Source organism: Heteronotia binoei, chromosome 9 (genome assembly GCF_032191835.1).
Source record: "Heteronotia binoei isolate CCM8104 ecotype False Entrance Well chromosome 9, APGP_CSIRO_Hbin_v1, whole genome shotgun sequence".
NCBI classification, from domain to species: Eukaryota; Metazoa; Chordata; class Lepidosauria; order Squamata; family Gekkonidae; genus Heteronotia; species Heteronotia binoei.
In genome coordinates this window covers 110,022,069-110,045,554 of record NC_083231.1, presented here as the reverse complement: position 1 = coordinate 110,045,554, position 23,486 = coordinate 110,022,069, and the positions used below count along the sequence as shown (strand labels likewise).

Below are 23,486 nucleotides of genomic sequence, written 5' to 3'. Positions count from 1 at the left end.
TGCTCTTAACCACTGCACCAACTCTCCAAGTGCGTGTGTAGCCAAACACAAGGAGGCTTATAACAAGGATGCATGTCTGCATGGCTGTTGTGTCAGGTGGAATCAACATTGTATTGCCAGGGGCTCATTTCAACAGAATGACTTGTGAAATATTATGGATACAATCAGGCATATCATCAAAGTCTAAGCATGTCCAAAGACATACCAGCTTGAATGTGTCATCTCGTTCAGTGAAAGAGGAGGCTGGTGCAATTCCATCAATCACAGACCATGATATGATCTCCCACGTTGCTGGGCACAGCGGGAAGACAAGTCGGGGATTATGTCACTCGAGTCTTTGTGAAAATTCAGGAAAAGTTTGTTTTGATGAAGAACCCTGCAAACGGTTGTGCAAGATGTACAGTCATCCAAGCGCAGGCGCCTGGGATAAGGCAAGAACAGCTGGGTTTGGCAAACAGTCAAACGATGGTGGAAAGCACAGTCAAGCCGCAACCGACTAAACAGGGTTTTCAAGGCAAGAGGTGGATTGCTATTGCCTGCCTCTGCATAGTCATCTTGGACTTCCTCTAGCGGTTTCCCATCTAAGTACTTGAGCTCTGGGAGAGAGCGGGAAAGGTGGCCTGCTGAAGGGGTGAGTGTTTGCCTTGTCTTTATGGAGCAGAGGTCCATCAGTGGCTATTAGCCACAGCGTATTGTTGGAACTCTCTGTCTGGGGCAGTGATGCTCTGTATTCTTGGTGCTTGGGTGGCGACAGTGGGAAGGGTTCCAGTGTCCTGGCCCCACTGATGGACCTCCTGATGGCACCTGGGCTTTTTGGCCACTGTGTGACACAGAGTGTTGGACTGGATGGGCCACTGGCCTGATCCAACATGGCTTCTCTTATGTTCTTATGTGACACAGAGTGTTGGACTGGATGGGCCATTGGCCTGATCCAACATGGCTTCTCTTATTTTCTTATATGACACAGAGTGTTGGACTGGATGGGCCAGTGGCCTGATCCAACATGGCTTCTCTTATGTTCTTATGTGACACAGAGTGTTGAACTGGATGGGCCATTGGCCTGATCCAACATGGCTTCTCTTATGTTCTTACCACCAGCGTCAATCCGACTTAACTTGTGAGATCTGATGAGGTTGAGTTAGCCTGGGCTCTCCAGGTGAGGGCAACTATCTGAAGTGATGCGTTAAAGGTGATGCATTAAAGCTCAGCGTACAGCATATAGAGCACACAGTAAATGGTATTGAGGAAAGCAGCTTGTAAAATTCCACTTATGGTTAGATAAGACGCACTGTAAAACTTGTCCAAAAAGTCCTCTCTCTGCCTTCAGTAGCTGAGGCTTGTGTCATCGCATATGGATTCTCTACTGGATGCAGATCAGATGTAATTGTTCAAGAGAGAAACTGCAGTGCCCTGCGATTGGCACATGCCAAATTTATTAAGCTTTTTCCATGATCTCCAACATTATAATGAAGTCAAATGTGTTTCAGTAGTGGAAAAGTACGAAGCAACAAGTCTTGCTGAGCAACACATTGGTACTTTCACTCAAAAATGATTTGATAGCCTAGGTAAAAAGCATCTTATTTGATTCTCGTGACCTTCAGATGCTAATAGTCATTCATGGTGAAGAAATAATTATAGGTGCCATTTTATTACCCAAAAAAATCTCAATGTGAGGGTGACAAAATGGAGCTTGGAAAATAAGCACACACAACAACAAAAAAGGCTAATGTGTTCTTTTTGGGGGGGGGGGGTATCGACATATCCATAACACCCAAACTGCAAGATGTCATAGTCCCACTGTACACTGCCTTGGTCAGGTCGCACTTGGAGCATTGTGTGCAGTTCTGGAGGCCTCACTTCAAGAAGGATGTGGACGGAATGGGGCGGGTACAGAGGAGAGCAACGAGGATGATCAGGGGCCTGAAGACCGAGTCCTAGGAGGAAAGGCTGAGGGATCTGGGAACATTCAGTCCGAAAAAGAGGAGATGGGGGGGGCAGTCATGATTGCTCTCTGTAAATATATGAAGGACTGTCACTTAGAGGAAGGCAGGGAGCTGTTCCTGTGGGTAGCAGAGAAGAGGACTCACAATCTTGGGTTGAGAAGGAGGAGGAGAAGAAGAAGAGAAGGAGGAGGTTGTTGATGATGACGTTGGATTTATACGCCACCCTTTCACCCTGCATCTCAGAGTAGCTTACAATCTCCTTTCCTTCCTCCCCCACAACACACATTCTGTCAGGTGGGTAGGACTGAGAGAGTTCTCACAGAACTATGGCTGACCCAAGGCCATTCCAGCAGCTGCAAGTGGAGGAGCGGAGAGTCAAACCCAGTTCTCTCAAATAAGAGTTCACACACTGAACCATTACACCAAACTGGCTCTCAAGGTACCACACGTTCTCCTTCCTGGGACTCATGATAAGCCTTCCAGCCATGGGTGTTTTTGTGCCTTATTTACCTTAGATTTATATGCTGCCCACTCCGCTAGCGGACTCATCAGCTGGAAATTAGAAAGAACCAGCTGGATATTAGAAAGAACTTTTTGACAGTAAGAGTTGTTCCACAGTGGAATCAACTACCTGGGGAAGTGGTGCGCTCCCCCTCATTGGCAGACTATAAGCAGCAGCTGGACAAACACTTTCCAAGGATGCTCTAGGCCAGGGGTGTCAAACTCATTTGTTATGAGGGCCAGAACTGACATAAATGAGACCTTGTTGGACTGGGCCATGCCAGGTTGGGCTGGGCCATATCGGACCAGGCCATGTGTATACCTATAAATAGCAGAGATATAAATGGGGCTTTTTGTGTAGCAGGAACTCCTTTGTATATTAGGCCACACACCCCTGATGTAGCCAATCTTCCAGGAGTTTACAGTAGGCCCTGTACTAAGCTCTTGGAGGATTAGCCTCCAGACATTAGGGGTGTGTGGCCTAATATGCGAAGGAATTCCTGCTACAAAAAAACCCCTGGATATAAACTTAATAAAGGACACAGGCAAACACAATTAAATATATATATATTTTTAAAAAAACTTATAACATGCTTAAAACATTAGCACTCGTTGGTCTTAAAGGTGCTTTCTTTGTATTTCTCCCATCGGATCCAGGGGATGGAGCAAAGGAAGCTGCAGCTCTTTCCTTCCTTCCCCAGGGGACTGGGGGTGGGGGAGAAGCCTCAGCCAACAGAAGGAAGAGAGGCTTGGCTCAGTAGCTCTGCTGTGTGATTGAGAGAGCCTGTAAAAACAAGCTCTGCCTTTCCCCCTTCCTCCCCAAGGGAGGAGCCTCAGCTAATTTAGAAAATAGAGGTTTTGCTCTGTAGTTCCTGTACGATTGAGCAAGCCTTGCAGAGCAAGCTGTTATGCAAAAGGAAGTAAAAGATAGGGAGAAGGAAGCAGATGACAGTGAGTTGCTTGCGGGCCAGATAGGAGCCCTCCAGGGGCCTGATTCGGCCCCCAGGCCGCATGTTTGACACCCCTGCTCTAGGCTGATCCTACATTAAGCAGGGGATTGGACTAGATGGCCTGTAGTGCCCCTTCCAACCCTGTGATTCACTGAAAGGGAAGATTAGGGAAGATTGGGTGGGGGTGCTGCAGACTGTATAGGGGGCACTGCCCAAGTGCCCCCCGCCCCCGCTGGCTACAGCCCTGCTCAGAGTTCTGCGGTTCAGTGAAAGGATGCTGACAGAGGATGTCCTGGGGAAGACCACAACTTAACTTTCCCTTTTTACCACACTTTCTCCTTCCTGGGGCACATTGCCTTCCAGCCACAGGTGTCTTTGTACTCAAAATCATCACGACCACCTCCGCCTCCGGCTGTTGGAAAGGGGTTGCAGATTTCAAATGGGGAAATGGATGGAGGGGGAAAGATGGATGACCACAGTTTTATTTTCATCCCTCTCTTCCTCTTGCTTTGCTCAGAGGTTGCTTTTGGTAAATTAAAAAAAAGAAGGAAAGGAAGGGCACCCAAGACAGCATCACACACTGTAACTTTTAGATCACCCACTTTTACACATGTTGGATGGGGGGGCCGAATCAAGGCAGGGGGCCGAATCAGGCCCCTGGGGGGCTCCTATCGAGCCCCCGAGCAACTGGCTGTCACCTGCTTCCTTCTCCCTCTCTCTTGCTTTGCCAGGCTTGCTCAATCTCACAGGAGCTACAGAGCAAAGTCTCTATTTTCTCCATTGGCTGAGGCTCTTCCCTTGGGGAGGAAGGAGGGAAGGGAGAGCTTGCTTTGCCAGGCTCTCTCAATCACACAGCAGAGCTCCTGAGCCAAGCATCTCTTCCTTCTATTGGCTGAGGCTCCTCCCCTCCTAGTCTCCTGGAGAAGGAAGGAAACAGCCAGAGCTTCATTTGCCCAGGTCTCTGGATCCCATGGGAGAAATACAAAGAAAGCACCTTTAAGATCAATGAGTGCTAATGTTTAAGTATGTTTTATTTTAAGGGGTTTTTTTAAAATGATGACATTAGATTTATACCTCACCCTTCACTCTGCATCTTAGAGTCTCAGAGCGGCTTACAATCTCCTTTCCTTCATGAGTTAATTGTGTTTGTCTGTATCCTTTATAAAGTTTAAATCTCTGCTTCTTAAATCTTAAATAGGTACATCCACGGCCTGGCCCAACATGGCCCAGGGTTGACAAGGCCTTATTTATGGCAGATCCGGCCTTCGCAACAAATGAGTTTGACACCCCTGAGCTAGAGTGTGTGCAGTTGCGAATGACTGTTAAAACACAATGAAAGAGCGTCATCTAATGCGTGTGGAAAGCTGCTCTGCAATTCCATTTGGTATCGCTGGCTCACAGAGCAATCCAAATGGGCAGCCGTGTCGGTCTGAAGCCATACAGAACAAAGCAGTAGACAAGTCGCACCTTTAAGACCAACGAAGTTTTATTCAGAATGTAAACTTTCGTGTGCTCTTAAGCAGACTTCGTTCCAATTTTGTCTGATGAAGTCCGCTTAGAGCATACGAAAGCTTTACATTCTGAATAAAACTTCGTTGGTCTTAAAGGTGCCCTTGTCTACTGCTTTGTTCTATCACAGAACAATGTTATTAGATTGCCACTTAGTGGCCATTTTTAGTACTGCGTCCACAAGTGATATAGCTTCTCCATTGTGTTCTCTTCTCCAGATGTATAGAGAGCTGACCGAGATACCCCATGCTAGCCTGATCTTGTCTGATCTCAGAAGCTAATGCAGGGTCAGCCCCAGTTAGGATTTGGATGGGAGACCACCAAGGAATTCCAAGGTCACTGTGCAGAGGAAGGCAACGGCAAACCACCTTTGAACGTCTCTTGCCTTGAAAACCCCACAAGATCACCATAAATCGGCTGCAGCGACAGCAAAATAAAATACAGTTCCTCTGTTCCTTAATGGCATGTGGAGGTGGGCCTAGCCCAGTCCTCTTCCTAGTATTAGTTTTGTAATAATGACTTGCCAACCGAATGGTGGAAGCATTAATGAAAACGTGCCCATAAAGGCAGCCTGCAGCTGAGATATGTATTGGGGGGTGGGCGGTGCTATGGATGAGTGCTGTTCATGGGTTTATCGCTATCTCTCAGCCCTGACCTGGATACCCCACGCTGGCGCAAGCTCGTCAGATCGGCCTTGGCTAGTAATTGGAAAGGTGACCTCCAAGGAATTCCAGCGTCATGGTGCAGAGATAGGCTACCTCTGCAAAATCTCTTACCTAACTGGATAGCCAGTTCGATGTAGTGGTTAAGTGTGCGGACTCTTATCTGGGAGAACCGAGTTTGATTCCCCACTCCTCCACTTGCACCTGCTGGAATGGCCTTGGGTCAGCCATAGCTCTCTTATCTGGGAGAACCGGGTTTGATTCCCCCTCCTCCACTTGCATTTGCTGGAATGGCCTTGGGTCAGCCATAGCTCTGGCAGAGGTTGTCCTTGAATGGGCAGCTGCTGTAAGAGTCCTCTCAGCCCCACCCACCTCACAGGGTGTCTGTTGTGGGGGAGGAAGGTAAAGGAGATTGTGAGCCGCTCTGAGACTCTTCAGAGTGGAGGGCGGGATATAAATCCAATTTCTTCATCTCCCTCACAGGGTGTCTGTTGTGGGGGAGGAAGGTAAAGGAGATTGTGAGCCACTCTGAGACTCTTCGGAGTGGAGGGCGGGATATAAATCCAATATCTTCATCTACTTCACAGGGTGTCTGTTGTGGGGGAGGAAGGTAAAGGAGGTTGTGAGCCGCTCTGAGACTCTTCGGAGTGGAGGGCGGGATAGAAATCCAATATCTAACCATTCCCACCCCCTCTATCTCGCCTAGTGGTGCATAACTCTATAACAGAGCTAAAGGTAAAGGTAGTCCCCTGTGCAAGCACCAGTCGTTTCCGACTCTGGGGTGACGTTGCTTTCACAATGTTTTCACGGCAGATTTTTTTACGAGGTGGTTTGCCATTGCCCTCCCCAGTCATCTACACTATAATAATAATAATAATAATAATAATAATAATAATAATAATAATAATAATAATAATAATAATAATAATAATAATAATAATAATAATATTTAATTTGTATCCCGCCCTCCCCACCGAAGCAGGCTCAGGGAGGCTCACGTAGCATAACATAAAATACAAACATTACAATAATAAAAGCACACTGGTTACATAATAAAATTACATATTACAGTTCACTTATATATATTATTACATTAAAACCATCTAATTAAAACCATCAAATTTTATTCCAACAATTAGTTTGGTGCTACAGTCTCGATGTTACTCAACTTATAATTTTACGTGGCGACGGCACAATAGGTTCCACATTAAGAAAAAGACAGCTGAAAGAGGGCAGTCTTGCAGGCCCTGTGGAACTGGGTAAGGCTCCGCACCTCTTCTGGTAATTGATTCCACCAGTGGGGATCTGTGATCGAAAAGGCCCTTTCTCTTGTAGTTTTCAGTCTGGCCTCCTTTGCCTCAGGGATTGTCAACAGATTTTGCAAACCAGATCTCAGTACCCTCTGGGGAACTTATGGGGAGAGACGGTCCGTAAGGTAGGCAGGTCCTCGGCAATATAGGGCTTTAAAGGTAATAACCAGCACCTTGTAATGAATCCGGTACACAACTGGCAGCTAGTGCAGTTCCCGCAGCCTCAGCTGTATGCGCTCCCACTTAGGGAGTCCCAATAACAGTCTGGCTGCCGCGTTCTGCACTAGCTGCAGTTTCCGGGTTCGGCACAGGGGCAGCCCCATGTAGCCCCAGCAAGTTGGAGACTCATTTTACCGACTTCGGAAGGATGGAAGGCTGAGTCAACCTCAAGCCGGCTACCTGAACCCAGCTTCCGCCAGGATTGAACTCAGGTTGTGAGCAGAGCTTAGGACTGCAGTACTTTAGTTTTACCACTCTGCGCCACGGGGCTCTCTTATAACAGAGCTTCCATAAAAGCAAACTTGTGAATAACCCTTCTTTTTTGGCAGATGCCTTCTGAACCAAAGTTGGAGAAGACAAGATACGGAGCTTGGTACCTCCATCCCAAGAAATGGAAAAAACAGAACATCAATGAGAAGCCAGCGGTTCCTGACATCCTCCAACACTTCTTGAATACCAGGAAGTATGGCAAAAAGGTAGAGAAAACTGTAATCGCGCTTACGCTGTGTAGCTCTTCTGAGAGTGAAAAGCCCCCACAGAGTGGGGTCTTAAGTGATGGTGACTGATCGGGGGGGGGGGGGAGAATCTTGAGGTCAGGAGATAAGGTTAACAAACTCCAGGTGGGGCCTGGAGACCTTCTGGTTTTACAACTCCCCCAGGTTCCAATGGGGGAGGCCACACTGGGGTCGGGGATCCCGGTGCTGTTGGGGCATGGGAAGGGATTAGCCCACCCTGAGCCTGTTCTATGGGAAGGGTGGGCTAAAAATCGAATAAAACAAACAAACTGATCTCTAGCTGACAAGAGATCAGTTCCCCTAGAGAAAATGGCTGCCCGGAAGGGTGGAGTCTATGGCAGTGTACCCTGCTGAGGTCCCTCCCCTCCCCAAACCCCACCCTCACCTGGATCCACCCCCAAAGTCTCCAGGTATTTTCCAACCCAGACCTGGCAACCCAAGTGGCTCTTTGGCACAGCTGATCTGGGTAAACCTGAATCTAAAAGCAAAACAAAAAAAATCAAACGTACCCTGTGTGTGACTTTAATGACATCTGTTGCAGGAGGAAGAAGTAAAGCCACTCCATGGGATATATGCCTTTGAGGAATTCCTTGAACAGAAAGGCTACAGGAAGCCTGCGGTGAGTGAATGAATCTGTGCCGGCTTTCATGCCCAAAGGCCTGTGCAGTGAGGGCTCACGACCGGAGTCTGGGTAGCTTTGCAGAGACGTTTCATGTGTTTTGCTGCCTCGAGATGAAGTGGGGTATCAGTACGGTAGAAGGATAGATGGACACGCTGTTTGTTTTTGCAGATGGCAAATTGATGAGGGTTGTCCAATCGTTGAGGGGCCATCACACATAGCTGGGTAGCTGGATGGAGCTCGATGGGTCACAAGCTGTATGACCTTGTTCTAAGTCTTATCTCTCAGCCCTCTCGGTCCAGAAAGGGAAATGAGCCTCAGGTACACGGACCTAGGAGTATATATATTTTTAAAAAGCTCTCTGTAGTTCACACAGCAAGCAATGGGGGTGGGGATAGGGCTGCTACCAGGCCTGCCCTGGGGTCCATGGCACCCCAGATGGACCAGCTGCCCGCCGCCCCCTCCACATGGGCACGCCTGGGCCGCCCCCTCCTCCCTTTCCTTTTCTCTGCAGTGCCACAACACAGCACCATGCTCCGCCACCCTCCCCTGGCACGCTCACAGGCCTTTTCCTTCTCACTATTAAGAGAACACTGTACTACGATGCCTGCCGAAGTGGGTAAGCAGGAGGCTGACGTCACTCCTGTGAGTGCGCCAGGAGGGAGGTGGCCTCTGGGAAGCTCACAGGGAGGAGGCTAGGCGAGCGAGCTAAGGAGGGGGGGAAGGGCTGGGTGGAGGAAGAAGATGGCGGGCAAGGAGGAGATGGGTCGGGCGGGCTACTGAGGAGGAGAAGGGCCAGGTGGGCGGAGGAAGAGGACGGCAGGCGAGGTACTGAGGAGGGGAAGGGCCAGGTGGGTGGAGGAAGAGGACGGCAGGCGAGGTACTGAGGAGGGGAAGGGCCGGTGGGTGAGCTACTGAGGGGGGGAAGGGGCAGACGGGCAGAGGAAGAGGCAAAGTAGGGATTTGTCTAGGGCATGGGGAAGGGGGAGGCCAATCTGGTGCCCCCTGCCTTGCCGGCGCTCTAGGCAAATGTCTAGTTTGCCTAGTGGGTGAGCTGGCCCTGGCTGCTACTTTCCCACTGGGGGCTGGGAATCTCCCATTTCTGGATATTTTTCCCTGCCACTTTATTTTTGCATTTCTACCCTGCTTCCTTCACAGTGGTGGGCTCAAAGCAGCTTACAAAGAAACAGACAATTAACCAAAGATGCCTAGTGTAAAACAATGGTGAACACAATTAACCATAGATGCCTAGTGTAAAACAATGGTGAACACAATTAACCAAAGATGCCTAGTGTAAAACAATGGTGAACACAATTAACCAAATATGCCTAGTGTAAAGCAATGGTGAACACAATTAACCAAAGATGCCTAGTGTAAAACAATGGTGAACACAATTAACCCAGGATGCCTAGTGTAAAACAATGGTGAACACAATTAACCCAAGATGCCTAGTGTAAAACAATGGTGAACACAATTAACCCAAGATTCCTAGTGTAAAACAATGGTGAACACAATTAACCAAAGATGCCTAGTGTAAAACAATGGTGAACACATCTTTTCAGTCATTATGTTAATGATTTTTCACCTTGTTTCCAGCTACCGCAGTCCTGTTAACAGCAAGAGTCCAGTAGCACTTCAAAGACTAAAAAAAAACTGTAGCAGGGTATCAGTTTTTGTGAGTCACTGAAGAAGTGTGCACGAAAGCTCATCCCCTGCCTCAAATTTTGTTAGTCTTTAAGGTGCTTCTGTAATTGGCTACATTGCCTATATATATATATTGCCTAATATGCAAAGGAGTTCCTGGGTATGAGACACATTCTGGTTTCACCCGCTGTGCCAGCTGCATTCTCCCCCCAATGACTGCTACTTTTCTTCTATAACCCACGGTAACCTCTGCATTAGACTATTATAATGTGTTTGGTGTAGGTCTGTTTTGGATTTTGGAACTATAATTGGCCAAAAATATAATGGCCAGAATTTCTGATGCCTTTCTGAAGCCTTCCTTAACGGTATGAGGGCAAGTATTCTTGTCCATATTGGAATGGTTGCGGAATTCATTTTGTAAGGCTGTGGAGAGTGGAGTATGGATTCTTTTCCTCTTTGAAAGTAACTATTATTCATGAGTTCAAACATCAGCTTGCAAGCAAGTTTTACTTTTGGAGAAAGTAGATCACACACACGCACCCCCCCCCTTAAGGATTATTTTCCTATTGTAAATGTATTGTCCTAGTGGTTGCATAGCATTGACAGCCTACCTGATGATATTTTGATAAGAGCATGGTAATACAAACATTTTGCGATAGAATTATGAACTTACGTATAATTTTTTAATTGTGATTTGCATTTATCGTGATTAGTAATTACTGCATGTGATAGCCACAGGCTTTCTCTATACTACTTCCTGTATTGCATTCCCACCCTACATTATTGTTTATATTGTTAGAATCAGGGCCTTTTTTTTTTTTTTTTAGCAGGAACACACAGAAATGCAGTTCCGCTGGCTTGGTGTCAGTGGGGTGTGGTCTAATATGCAAATGAGTTCCTGCTGGGCTTTTTCTATTAAAAAACTCCACACAAAACAACGGTGATGTCAGGGAGTGTGGCCAAATATGCAAAAGATTCCTGCTGGGCTTTTTCTACAAAAAAAGGCCCCGGTTAGAATTTTAACTGAAGCAAGTGTAAACTACCCTGCAAACCCAGTCCTGACCCATCTAAGTTAGTTACCTGATTCCAGGCCCAGTTCAAAGGGTTTCTTTGTCCTTGGAAGCCCTACGTGACCTGGGTCCTACTCAGCCGAAGGAGTGCCTCTTCTCATATATCCAGGCATCCAAACATCCTAGCTCCACTAGTTATCAGGATGTCAGAAGCACACAGATGAGAGCTCTTCTCTTGAATTCTCAATGAATTAAGGACAATTCGTGCAAACTCTAGAGTAGACAGACGCATCATGAGATGTGCACTGCTCCCCTCTGCTCCACGGGTCAGAATGAGAACCCCTCTCCCTGCAGGTGAAGAAAAAGGCTGGTGGTGAGAGTAATAATCATGTCCCAGTTACCCACCCAAAAAGACGATAATGCTAGGAAAAATTGAAGGCAACAGCAAAAGAGGAAGATGCATGCCATGGATTGACTCCATCAAGGAAGACAGTTTGCAAGACATGATCATGACATAAGAGGTTTCCAAGATTACATGAGTAGAGAAGGTAGAGAAAGAAGTACTTTTCTCCCTTTCTCACAATACAAGAACTCGTGGGCATTCAATGAAATTGCTGAGCAGTTAGGTTAGAATGGATAAAAGGAAGTACTTCTTCAGCCAAAGGGTGATTAACACATGGAATTCACTGCCACAGGAGGTGGCGGCTACAAGTATAGCCAGCTTCAAGAAGGGATCGGATAAACTTATGGAGCAGAGGTCCATCAGTGGCTATTAGCCACAACATATTGTTGGAACTCTGTCTGGGGCAAGTGATGCTCTGTATTCTTGATGCTTGGGAGGGGCAAGCCACCCTGAGCCCGTAAGGGGAGGGCAAGATACAAATCTGATTAAATAAATAAATAAAAACAGTGTGAGGGCTTCTAGTGTCCTGGGTTGGCCCCACTGATGGACCTCCTGATGACACCTGGGTTTTTTGGCCACTCTTCTCTTTGGCTTCTCTTATGTTCTAACATGAGCAATGCTATTCACGTTACAATGTTTTGGAGGCAGTCCTTTCCTAGGATCAGCACTAAGTCAAAAGCAACTTGATGGCACTTCACACACACACTGAGCTAAGCCAAAATTTGTATGCGCCCTTGCACACCCTCACTGTGCATTGAGAACACCACATGAGGAAGAGACATTCACTATAAATTCTACAGCCTTCTCAGTCATGATCTTCTCAACTGGAAATATGCTTATGAAGAGTCAACTGTTACTGTCTGCTGGCTTTCAAGAGGACAACTGAAAATTGTTTCAGAGAGCTATTTGGGGAGGCATCGTAGCATCGCAGAGCATCTGCTTTGCATGCAGAAGGTCCCATGTTCAGTCCCTGGCATCTCCAGCTAAAAAGGAGCAAGCAGCAGGAGGTGATGGGAAAGACCTCTGCCTGAGACCCTGGAGAGCTGCTGTCAGTCTGAGTAGAAAATACTGACCTTCAGTATTAGGCAGCTTTGTGTGTGCATATCTAGATTATGAATCTTAGGAATCCTTGGGTTTAATTCTTATATATATATATTTCTAGTGTGGCTATATGGTAGTTTTTCACTTTCACTTTCTATTCTTTAGTACATTTTATTTGATTTGTATAATACTATATGCTGTATTGTATTTGTATTATATTGTATATTGCATTTAATCTGTATTATTGTATTGTATTTGTATTATATTGTATATTGCATTTAATCTGTATTATTGTATTATATTTGTATTATATTGTATATTGCATTTAATCTGTATTATTGTATTGTATTTGTATTATATTGTATATTGCATTTAATCTGCATTATTGTATTGTATTAGTATTATATTGTTTATCGCATTTTATTTGTATTATTGTATTTGTATTATATTATATATCCCATTTTATTTGTATTATTGTATTGTATTTGCATTATATTGTATATTGTTTATTGTGAATAATTATTGTATTATATTTTATTGTAAATCACTCAGAAATTTTTGCTATGGTCACATGGGAATTTAATTAATAAAGCAATTAAGGATGGGAATCCATGGTGAAAGTGAGCGATATTAGGAGGACAAAGAAGCACTAAGGAACAGTTTTAAAACATCAAATCGGGCTTGAGAGAATCTGGACAAGATTTTAGTTAGAGATGGACATAGAATTGAACCAGGGGGTCCAATTCTATGAGCCCCAAAAGGAGGTGCCCCTATTTTTCATTATTTCTAATGGAGGGAAGGCATTTAAAAGGTGTACAGGCCCTTTAAATGTGAGTTCAATTATGCTTGTCACAACCTTGCTCCTGGCTCCACCCCCAAAGTCTCCTGGCTCCACCCCCAAAGTCTCCTGGCTCCGCCCCCAAAGCCCCCAGATATTTCTTGAATTGGACTTGGCAACCCTAGCCCCACACCTCATAACAAAAATTTGAATGCATTATTTCAGCTGTGAATGCAGAAAATTAGGTTTCTTCAGAAAACACTGGGGTTTTGCCATGTTTGTTATGGAGAGAAGCTCTGTGCTTTTAGCAGCTGCATAACAGGCAGAAATCAACTGGAGATTCCACCCCCCCCCCCTTGCTATGGCTCCATGCTAGGAAAGGCTCCCCCTGTTGAGTAAGGCTTGTAGCATATTCCAAGTGGTCTAAGAGCACTCTTGCAATCTTTCAGAAATTTTAAGAGCTCTGTAGGGTGGGGCTAGTAATAATACCTCCCCCATACACACACACACACAAACTGCAGTCAGTGGGCTAAGGCTAAAAGAACTTTAGCTTGCCTCCATCTACCTCATGAGGCTTTGTGTGGTTAGGGTTGCCACCTCTGGGTTGGGAAAAACCTGGAGATTTCAGGGGTGAAGCCTGGAGAGGGGAGGGGTTTGGGGAGGGACCTCATAGGGTTGCCAGGTCCAACTCAGAAATATCTGGGGACTTTGGGGGTGGAGCCAAGAGACTCTGGGGGTGGGGCCAGAAGCAAAGTTGTGACAAGCAGAATTGAGCACCAAAGGGAATTCTGGCCTTCACATTTAAAGGGACCTTTTAAATGCCTTCCCTTTATTGGAAATAATGGAGGATGGGGGCACATTCTTCGGGAGCTTACAGAGCTGGACCCCTTAGTCCAATCTTTTTGAAACTTGAGGGTTTTTTTTGAGGAGAGGTGCCTCTACTTCAAAAAGCAGCCCCCCCCAGAGCCCCAGAAACCCACAGATAGATTCTCCATTCCATTCCCTTGATTCTCCATTGTACCCTGTGGCCAGTCTCCATAGGGTATAATGGAGTGCCCAGCAGACATTCAACCCTGCCCTGCACTTTCTGATAACCCTGAAGTGGGGGGAGGGCCTCCAGACCAGGATCCCCTGCCCCCAACTGGGGATTGGCAACCCTAGGACCTCAGCCCCAGGGCTCCATGACGCATAGCCCACTCTCCAAAGCAGCCATTTTCTAGAGGGGAACTGATTTTGATCATCTGGAGATTAACTGTAATAGCAGGAGTTCTCAGGGTTGCCAGCTCCAAGTGGAGCCTGGAGATCTCCTGCTTTTGCAACTGATCTCCAGCTGGCAGAGATCAGCTCCCCTGGAGAAAATGGCTGCTTTGGAGGATGGACTCTTTGGCATTGTACCATGCTGAGGCTCCTTCCCTTCCCTTCCCAAACCCCACCCTCTTCCAGATCCACCCCTAAAGTCTCCAGGTATTTTCCGTCACAGACCTGGCAACCCTAGAAGGTCTTTGGGTGCCACCTGGAAGTTGGCAACCCTAGTTGTAATCTGAGGTGCAATCTGAATTTAGGAGATCTTAGTTGACAACTCACATGAGCCAAGTTCCTGCTGAAAATCATTATCCTTCCTAGGTATTTCCTCCTCCACCGGGGTGCTCATAAATTCCCCCTATGGCATGTAGGGAGAGGGAAGGGAAGCAGCTGGGGGTGGGTGGGTTCATGTTCAGTGTTCGATGAGGAGTTCAGTTTCCCACAACTTTCCTTCACATTGTGATTCCAGCAGCTGTGTTTCTGTTGACAGAATCATGGAATGTGATGTAATGCATCATTCCGCCCTTTGTCACCACAGGGTCCAAACACCCATTCTGACTGTTTATGCTGCTGATTAAAGGCACACAACCTCTTTTTTAAAAAGGCCGCAACTATGCAGTTTTGCATTCTTGTTGCGGTTGCTTTCTTCACTGCATAGAGGCAAACAGACTTCCCTCTCATTTACTGCTGTTGCAGTATCACTGCCAAAATCAGCAGCCCTGGCTGCTTCCGTCTTGCTCCCATTCCACACGCTGTCCTGAGCAGCAGCATATAAATTTCCCAACTCTGGCTTGGGAAACTCCTGGAGATTTGGGGGTGGTCTCTAGGGAAGGCAGGATTTGAGAAGGGGAGGACCGGATCGGCATGTTTTTTGAGGGGGGGGGGACAAAATTTAAAAAAATGATGCCCCCTTATGGGCTATTCTCTCTTATGGTCCCATAGAATACAATGGGCTCCATACCAAATTTGGCACCCCCCCCCATCAGCACCCAGGGCAAGCACCCCCCTCTGCCCCCCCCCTAGATCCGGCCCTGCCTCAGTGAGGTATAATGCCATAGAGTCCACCTTCCCAAGCAACCATTTTATCCAGGGCAACCAATCTCTGTCATCTGGAGATACAGTTGTAATTCCAGGAAATCTCCAGGCTGGCAGTTACATTTAAACAATTGATAGTCTTCCCCCGCAAACCCCAGTAGAGTAACATTTAAACAATTGCTACTCACCACCATCCAAATAAGTGGGCTGGTATGGCAGATGAGCACCTTATAGCTGAGAAGACAAATCTAGGATTCCTCCCAGAGATTATGGGCTCCCCAATCCATTCTGAGAGCCAGTTTGGTGTAGCGGTTAAGTGTGCAGACTCTTAATCTGGGAGAGCCGGTTTTGATTTGCAGTCCCCCACTTACAGCTGCTGGAATGGCCTTGGGTCAGCCGCAGCTCTCGCAGAGATTGTCTTTGAAAGGGCAGCTGCTGTGAGAGCCCTCTCAGCCCCACTCACCTCACAGGGTGTCTGTTGTGGGGGAGGAAGGTAAAGGAGATTGTGAGCCACTCTGAGACTCTGAGTGGAGGGTAGGATATAAATCCAATATCTTCATCTTCTTCTTTAGCAGATCAGGGAGAAAGTATTTTAGCTTGTGTGGTTGCACCAGACTGTGGACGGGGATACGTATCTGAATGAACATATGAACATATGAAGCTGCCTTATACTGAATCAGACTCTTGGTCCATCAAAGTCAGTATTGTCTTCTCAGACTGGCAGCGGCTCTCCAGGGTCTCAAGCTGAGGTTTTTCACACCTATTTGCCTGGACCCTTTTTTGGAGATGCCAGGGATTGAACCTGGGACCTTCTGCTTCCCAAGTAGATGCTCTACCACTGAGCCACCGTCCCTCCCCACAACTGCTCGAAAGCAATGCAGTGTATATAGACCACAGGCAGCCAGGGCTGGCCCTAAACTGTCTGGCACCCTAGGCAAGGCTATTTTCTGGTGCCCTCCCCCTCCGCAATGATAACGTCACCAAGTCACACGGGGGGGGGGGAGGGCACCCAATTTGGCAGAAGGCTGGTGCCCCAGGCAATTGCTTCGTTTGCAGAGCCGGCCATGTGAGATAGCATTCTCTGCCCGACATGCACCCAGTTTTCTGCTCAAGGTTTCTGACCCAAGTGCCGAGGGCTCGGCAGCTCATTTTACACATCTGGGTCTCCTTCACTGGATTAAGGGCAAGTGGCTGGAGCAGAGAGGCTCAAATTAAAATCAGTTTCATGCCCAAAGCCAATCTGGCCCTACATTCTTCTCCAAAGTGTAAGATGATGCACCGGTACGGAATTCCAGCTCACAGGTATGGAATTGCAGCTTTCTTAAGCAGAGTTATGCCTTTCTGAGCCCACTGGCTTCAATAAGAGTTGGTGGTGGTGAAAAGCGCTATCAAGTCCCAACTGACTTATGGTGGTTTGGGGAGGCACGGTGGCTCAGTGGTAGAGCATCTGCTTGGTAAGCAGAAGGTCCCAGGTTCAATCCCCAGCATCTCCAACTAAAAAGGGTCCAGGCAAATAGGCGTGAAAAGCCTCAGCTGGAGACCCTGGAGAGCCAAGGGATGGTGGCTCAGTGGTAGAGCATCTGCTTGGTAAGCAGAAGGTCCCAGGTTCAATCCCCGGCATCTCCAACTAAAAAGGGTCCAGGCAATTAGGCGTGAAAAGCCTCAGCTGGAGACCCTGGAGAGCCAAGGAATGGTGGCTCAGTGGTAGAGCATCTGCTTGGTAAGCAGAAGGTCCCAGGTTCAATCCCCGGCATCTCCAACTAAAAACGGTCCAGGCAATTAGGCGTGAAAAGCCTCAGCTGGAGACCCTGGAGAGCCAAGGAATGGTGGCTCAGTCGTAGAGCATCTGCTTGGTAAGCAGAAGGTCCCAGGTTCAATCCCCAGCATCTCCAACTAAAAAGGGTCCAGGCAATTAGGCGTGAAAAGCCTCAGCTGGAGACCCTGGAGAGCCAAGGAATGGTGGCTCAGTGGTAGAGCATCTGCTTGGTAAGCAGAAGGTCCCAGGTTCAATCCCCGGCATCTCCAACTAAAAAGGGTCCAGGCAATTAGGCGTGAAAAGCCTCAGCTGGAGACCCTGGAGAGCCAAGGAATGGTGGCTCAGTGGTAGAGCATCTGCTTGGTAAGCAGAAGGTCCCAGGTTCAATCCCTGGCATCTCCAACTAAAAAGGGTCCAGGCAAATAGGTGTGAAAAGCCTCAGCTGGAGACCCTGGAGAGCCAAGGGATGGTGGCTCAGTGGTAGAGCATCTGCTTGGTAAGCAGAAGGTCCCAGGTTCAATCCCCGGCATCTCCAACTAAAAAGGGTCCAGGCAATTAGGCGTGAAAAGCCTCAGCTGGAGACCCTGGAGAGCCAAGGAATGGTGGCTCAGTGGTAGAGCATCTGCTTGGTAAGCAGAAGGTCCCAGGTTCAATCCCCGCCGGCATCTCCAACTAAAAAGGGTCCAGGCAATTAGGCGTGAAAAGCCTCAGCTGGAGACCCTGGAGAGCCGCTGCCAGTCTGAGAAGACAAGACTGACTTGACGGACTGAGGGTCTGATTCAGTATAAGGCAGCTTCAGGTGTTCACATATATGGTGACCCCTCATGGGGTTTTCAAGGCGAGAGAGGAACAGAAGTGGTTTGCCATTGCCTGCCTCTGCATAGCAACCCTGAACTTTCTCGCTGGTCTCCTCTACAGGGCCACTTCCCACTTCCTCTCCCTATGGCAATATTAATGCACAACGATACAAGACAGGGCTGTGTTTAGCTTCTGAGATCTGATGAGATGGGGCTGGCCTGGGCCAGGCCAGGTCGGAGTCCACAGAATTAGAAGGGGATGAATCTGCTTAGGATTGCGCTGCGCAAGTTCCGTGTTTGAGACTGGGAGAGCGCCTGCCCTTTCCCACTTCCTCTCCCTATGACAATATTAATGCACATTTATGCACGATAGGGTTGTGTGGGCAGGCCGAGATGGACATCGGGAAGTCCAAAGAAGAGGGACGCCAAAATAAAGAAGGATCTGACTTCGGCGGAGGCCAGGAAGAAGCTGGTCGACGACAAAATAAAGGAGTTCAAGACCGTTTGGTTTCCTTACATAGATTTTGAAAAAGACCCCCAACTTCCTTTTCGCAAATGACAAAGCAAATAAAGCGGGTTTTAGGCCTTGCTCGGATTATGATAAGTGTGGTGTCTGCATAACTTTTGTTCTCCTTCACGCCCATCTCTTTGCAATCTCTTTGTTTTTTTCTGAAACTTAGCCCGGACTCTGCCACCAGGGTTGCCAGGTCTGACACAAGAAATACCTGGGGACATTGGGGGTGGAGCCAGGAGACTTTGGGGGTGGAGCCAGGAAAAAGGGCGTGACAAGCACGATTGAACTCTGAAGGGAGATCTGGTCATCACATTTAAAGCGACCGTATGCCTTTTAAAAGCCTTCCCTCCATTGGAAATAATGAAGGACAGGGGCACCTTCTTTTGGGGCTCACAGAATTGGACCCCCTGGTCCAGTCTTTTCGAAACTTGGGGGGTGGGGTTTGAGGATAGGCACTGGATGCTATGCCAAAAATCTGATGCCTCTACTTCATCAAACAGTCCCCCTGGACCCCAGATACCCACGAATCAATTTCCCATTATACCCAGAGGAGGTGTGTGGGAGTAGGGAGGCGCCACCTCTCTCCCCTGCCGTGTGATGCTCCCTACATTGCTCAGCTTCCCACGACCCGGGAAGCCTGAGCGGGGCCAAGGCCTGCTCTTGAATAGCACACTCCTTGCAAGCAGCGCAGTACGCAAGCGTTGTAGCTCTCCCTGACCCTGATCTGCCTGAGTGGAACCGGGGTGGGCAGGCTGCTGCAGCAGCGGGTGCGCTCAGAGCCAGACTCCGAGCACGCCCATTGCCAAGCGCCACTCCCCCACCCTGACTGAAAGTCAGGGGTGGGAGGCAAGTTTTTGCCTGGGGTGGCAAAAGCCCCAGTGCCATACCTGATTATACCCTATGGGAATCGGACTCAATAGAGTATAACGGAGTGCCCAGCAGACATTTCGCTCCTCACCCCCGCCACTTTCTGATGACCCTGAAGCGGGGGGGGGGAGGGCCTCCAAACTGGGGGATCCGCTGCCCTCAACTAGAGATTGGCAACCCTATCTGCCACTTTTGGCTGCATATGGAGAAAGTGGCATGTTTTAATACTTCTTCCATTCAAACTAGGGTTGCCAAGTCCAATTAAAGAAAAATCTGGGGACTTTGGGGGCGGAGCCAGGAGACTTTGGGGGTGGAGCCAGAACAAGGATGTGACAAGCATAATTGAACTCCAAGGGAGTTCTGGCCATCACATTTAAAGGGACAGCTCACCTTTTTAAATGCCTTTCTTCCATAGGAAATAATTAAGGATAGGGGCACCATCTTTTGGGGCTCATAGAATTGGACCCCCTGGTCCAATCGTTTTGAAACTTGGGGGGTATTTTGGGGAGAGGCTATACTAAAAATTTGGTGCCTCTACCTCAAAAAATAGCCCCCCCCGAGCACCCAATACCCACGGATCAATTCCCTATTATTCCCTATGGGAATCGTTCTCCATAGGGAATAATAGAGTGCCTAGTAGACATTTCCCTCCCCCCCACGCTTTCTAAAGGGGGGGAGGGCTTCCATACCAGGGAGTCCCCCCCCCTCTCTCACACACACAAATACTTACTTGGTCTTCTTCCGGAGAACTCTGCCTGCTGTGAAAACTAAAGTAAAGAAAGGGAGGGGCCATTCTCCGAAGCCCTTCCTGCTTCCTGCCCAGCCTTAAAGGGGCCACACATTTTACAAACAGCTCAGGATCTCAACAATATGAAGCCTACAGGTATGTTCTCCCCCCCTCCCCCCCCCGCTTCCCGATTTCTGGAGACCGGGGGATGAAGCTGCGAACCCAGAAGTCTCCCGCCAAAGTGGGGGGGTTGGGAAGCCTAATTCAAACAAAAATTTCCTCTTCACATACACTAAAAGGATATCAGAGCTTATTTACATTCTCTATATACTGCTTCATAAAGTTGTAAAAATTTCCACCCATTTTGACTTGGTTTTAATTTCTACATCCTAATCCTATTTCATTGCTTACATGTCCTGTCCTTTCGATTGTGTTGACTTCCACTCTGCAGTCTGCCTTGAGTCTCAGTGAAAAAGGGGGACTATAAAAAATGCAAGATAAATAAATAGAAATAAGGTGAGATACAAGTACAAAGACTATCATTAAGCAAATCGTAACCAGTAAAAAACTCCGGTACAACCCCGCAGATTACGCAATTTAAAACGGTACAATACAAATTATGTAAAACGTACACTTGATGGTGAGTAAAACTGGATTATGTAATAAGAGAGCAACGTCCTAAAAACAGTACAATGCATACAATATAACAGTATAATACCCATAAATAAGGTAACAGAGATGAATGGTAAAACTGATGAGCAATGCAATAAAAGCAGTGTAATATATACAAGGGATGAAGCAAAGAAAATTTCCTATACTTTCCTATTGCAGTTCAGCCATGACAAAAAGAAAAAAGCAGGCTGTGCCCTAGAGGGGCCCCTGGAAGTCAGCCCCCACCCCTGGAAATCAGGGGAGCAGAGCCCTCACAGACCCTCCCCCCCTCATGGCTACAGCCTCGAATGACATGGAAATCAAAAGCAGTCACATCCACACAGTGTAAATAGATCCAGGTAGTCAGCCGTGTTAATCTGAAGTAGTAAAACAAAATAGGAGTCGAGTTGCACCTTGAAGACCAACTTAGTTTTATTCAGAACGTCAGCTTTCGTGTGCTCTAAGCACACTTCATCAGACGAGGAATCCGGTACAGTGAGCAAAGCCACACATAGCTGGTAGTCAGTGGCTCAGAATGTACCAGTTTGCGTTCTGATCCACTGACTAGCAGCTATGTGCGGCTTTGCTCACTATACTGGATTCCTCATCTGATAAAGTGTGCTTAAAGAGCACACAGAAGCTTACGTTCTGAATAAAACTAAGTTGGTCTTAAAGGTGCAACTTGACTCCTATTTTATCCATACAGTGTGTCTGTGATTTAGGGATAAGATACAACCTATTCCCCAAGGCTACTCTCGACTTAAAATGGGACGCAAAAGAAAATTTCTGAGACGACAGTCCAACACTGTTTCATCGTTTCTGTTTTAATGCAGCAAGATTTCTTCCAACATTGTCGTGTTTGGTATCGTCCTCAGACAAGGGCTAACGTGAAAGAAACGTGATTTACCATGAGAAAACCCAAATCCCCATGCAGCTGATTGCCTTGCCTAGCCCAAGCCATGATGGTCTAAACATTTGTTTGTCTCTTTCAGTTCCTTCTGCAGATGCTGCCAGCAAGTCACAGTGAAAGGATAAAAGAAGGATCTTTCTCCAACTTGGTATAAAGGTGGCCTTCTGACTTTAAAATGGCACCTTCCTCATGCTCTTAATACTGGATCTGGTCAACAGGACTTATTCTTTTTCTTTCTCAAAAACCACATTTTTACTTCTAGTGTGATCACTAAGAGGTGTGTCATATTTCCCTCCTTCTCTTCAGCAGAAATTGCTAACGTAGTTTTTTAGACAGAGAGATATTTAAGAATGCTTAATTGTACTGAAAATAACATTTGCAAGGAAATGGAAAGATGGAGACAGAACCCAGATTAAGAATTGGCTAATAAATGTTTGTGGTTCTACTGGAATGTTTCTGTTCTAGTATGTCACTTCTCTTCTTTGGGAGGATATAGGTCTGAATGTTATAAAAGAGATGGTTGGAAGGCAGCATCCCTAATATGCAAAGAACTTCCTGCTACAAATATAGCCCTGACTACAGCCTATTAGGCCACAGACCCCTGATGTAGCCAATCCTCAAAGAGCTTACAGGGCTCTTAGTACAGAGCTTACTATAAGCTCCAGAAGGACTGGCTACATCAGGAATGTGTGGTCTAATATGCAAAGTAGGCCGCGTCCATCACCAGGCCTTGAATTCAGCAGGAGCTCACAGGAGTGCAGCTCCTGAACCTTTCTGAGGGTTCCCCCTCTTCCTCCCCATCTACCTACCTTGTTCACTGAATAGTAGGTGCAGCTGCATAACAATCCCTGGATTAGGAGAGCAGGCAGCCAGCAAGCCACCAGGAGCTTTGCCACACCCCCAGCAGCCCTCATTAGCCCTTGGAGAAGCCCACGCCACCCTTTCTCTACTTCTTATGTGATTTTGGATGGCAGGTGCCCTGCTGGCTAAAAGGAAATCAGGAAGGAGAGAGGAGAGAACAATGTCAGGGAAGGCGATAGTCACCAGTCTCGAAGAAAGAGGTCCATGGAAGCAACAGCAAAATGAACAGCATTTCATGGAGAGAAGAGAAAACCCATGGAAGCAACAGTAAAATGACCAGCATTTCATGGAGAGAAGAGAAAACCCAAATGGATTTGGGGGTGTATGTATGGGTCCCAGAACACACATGCTGCTACGGAGTGTGATGCCATAATTTATAGGGCAAAATACTCCCTGGGGCAAGGTGATGTATTAGTCCCCAAAACAATAACTTGATGGATTTTTTGAAAGTGAACAATTGTTTTGGAGAAGCTTGATGGGTTTATTTGAGGTGGACTATAGGTGTAAATGGCACTTGATAACCTTGTTAGCACTGAATGGGGAAAGCTACCAGGTTTGGTGAATAGTGTTGCTTAATTAGAGTGAATAGGTGATGGGAAGTGAAGCTGGGCATTGATGAGATTTGTCTAAGGTTAGGCAATAGGTTCTTGATAGACCCATTGTCATAAGAACATAAGAGAAACCGTGCTGGATCAGGCCAGTAGTCCATCTAGTCCAACACTCTGTCACACAGTGGCCAAAAAACCAGGTGCCATCAGGAGATCCTCCAGTGGGGTCAGGACACTAGAAGCCCTCCCACTGTTGCATCCCCCAGCACCAAGAATCACTTGCCCCAGACCTTGTGGCTAATAGCCATCTATACCTTGGGGCTAATAGCCACTGATGGACCTCTGCTCCATATGTTTATCCAATCCCCTCTTGAAGCTGTCTCTTTCAAGAACTGTAACTGACCCAAGTTCACT

The 23,486-nt window shown here is 47.2% G+C and overlaps 1 protein-coding gene across 1 annotated transcript in view; it reads left to right on the top strand.

Moving 5' to 3' along the window:
* Positions 1-18,553, top strand: part of LOC132577618 (protein FAM47E-like) — a 45,904-nt gene extending 27,351 nt beyond the window's left edge. Inside the window, exons 6-8 of the mRNA XM_060247407.1 lie at positions 7,424-7,570; positions 8,151-8,228; positions 18,368-18,553. Of these exons, the coding sequence (XP_060103390.1) occupies positions 7,424-7,570; positions 8,151-8,228; positions 18,368-18,553 (411 nt within the window). The remainder of the gene's footprint in view (positions 1-7,423; positions 7,571-8,150; positions 8,229-18,367) is intronic.
* Positions 18,554-23,486: the final 4,933 nt, after the last annotated feature.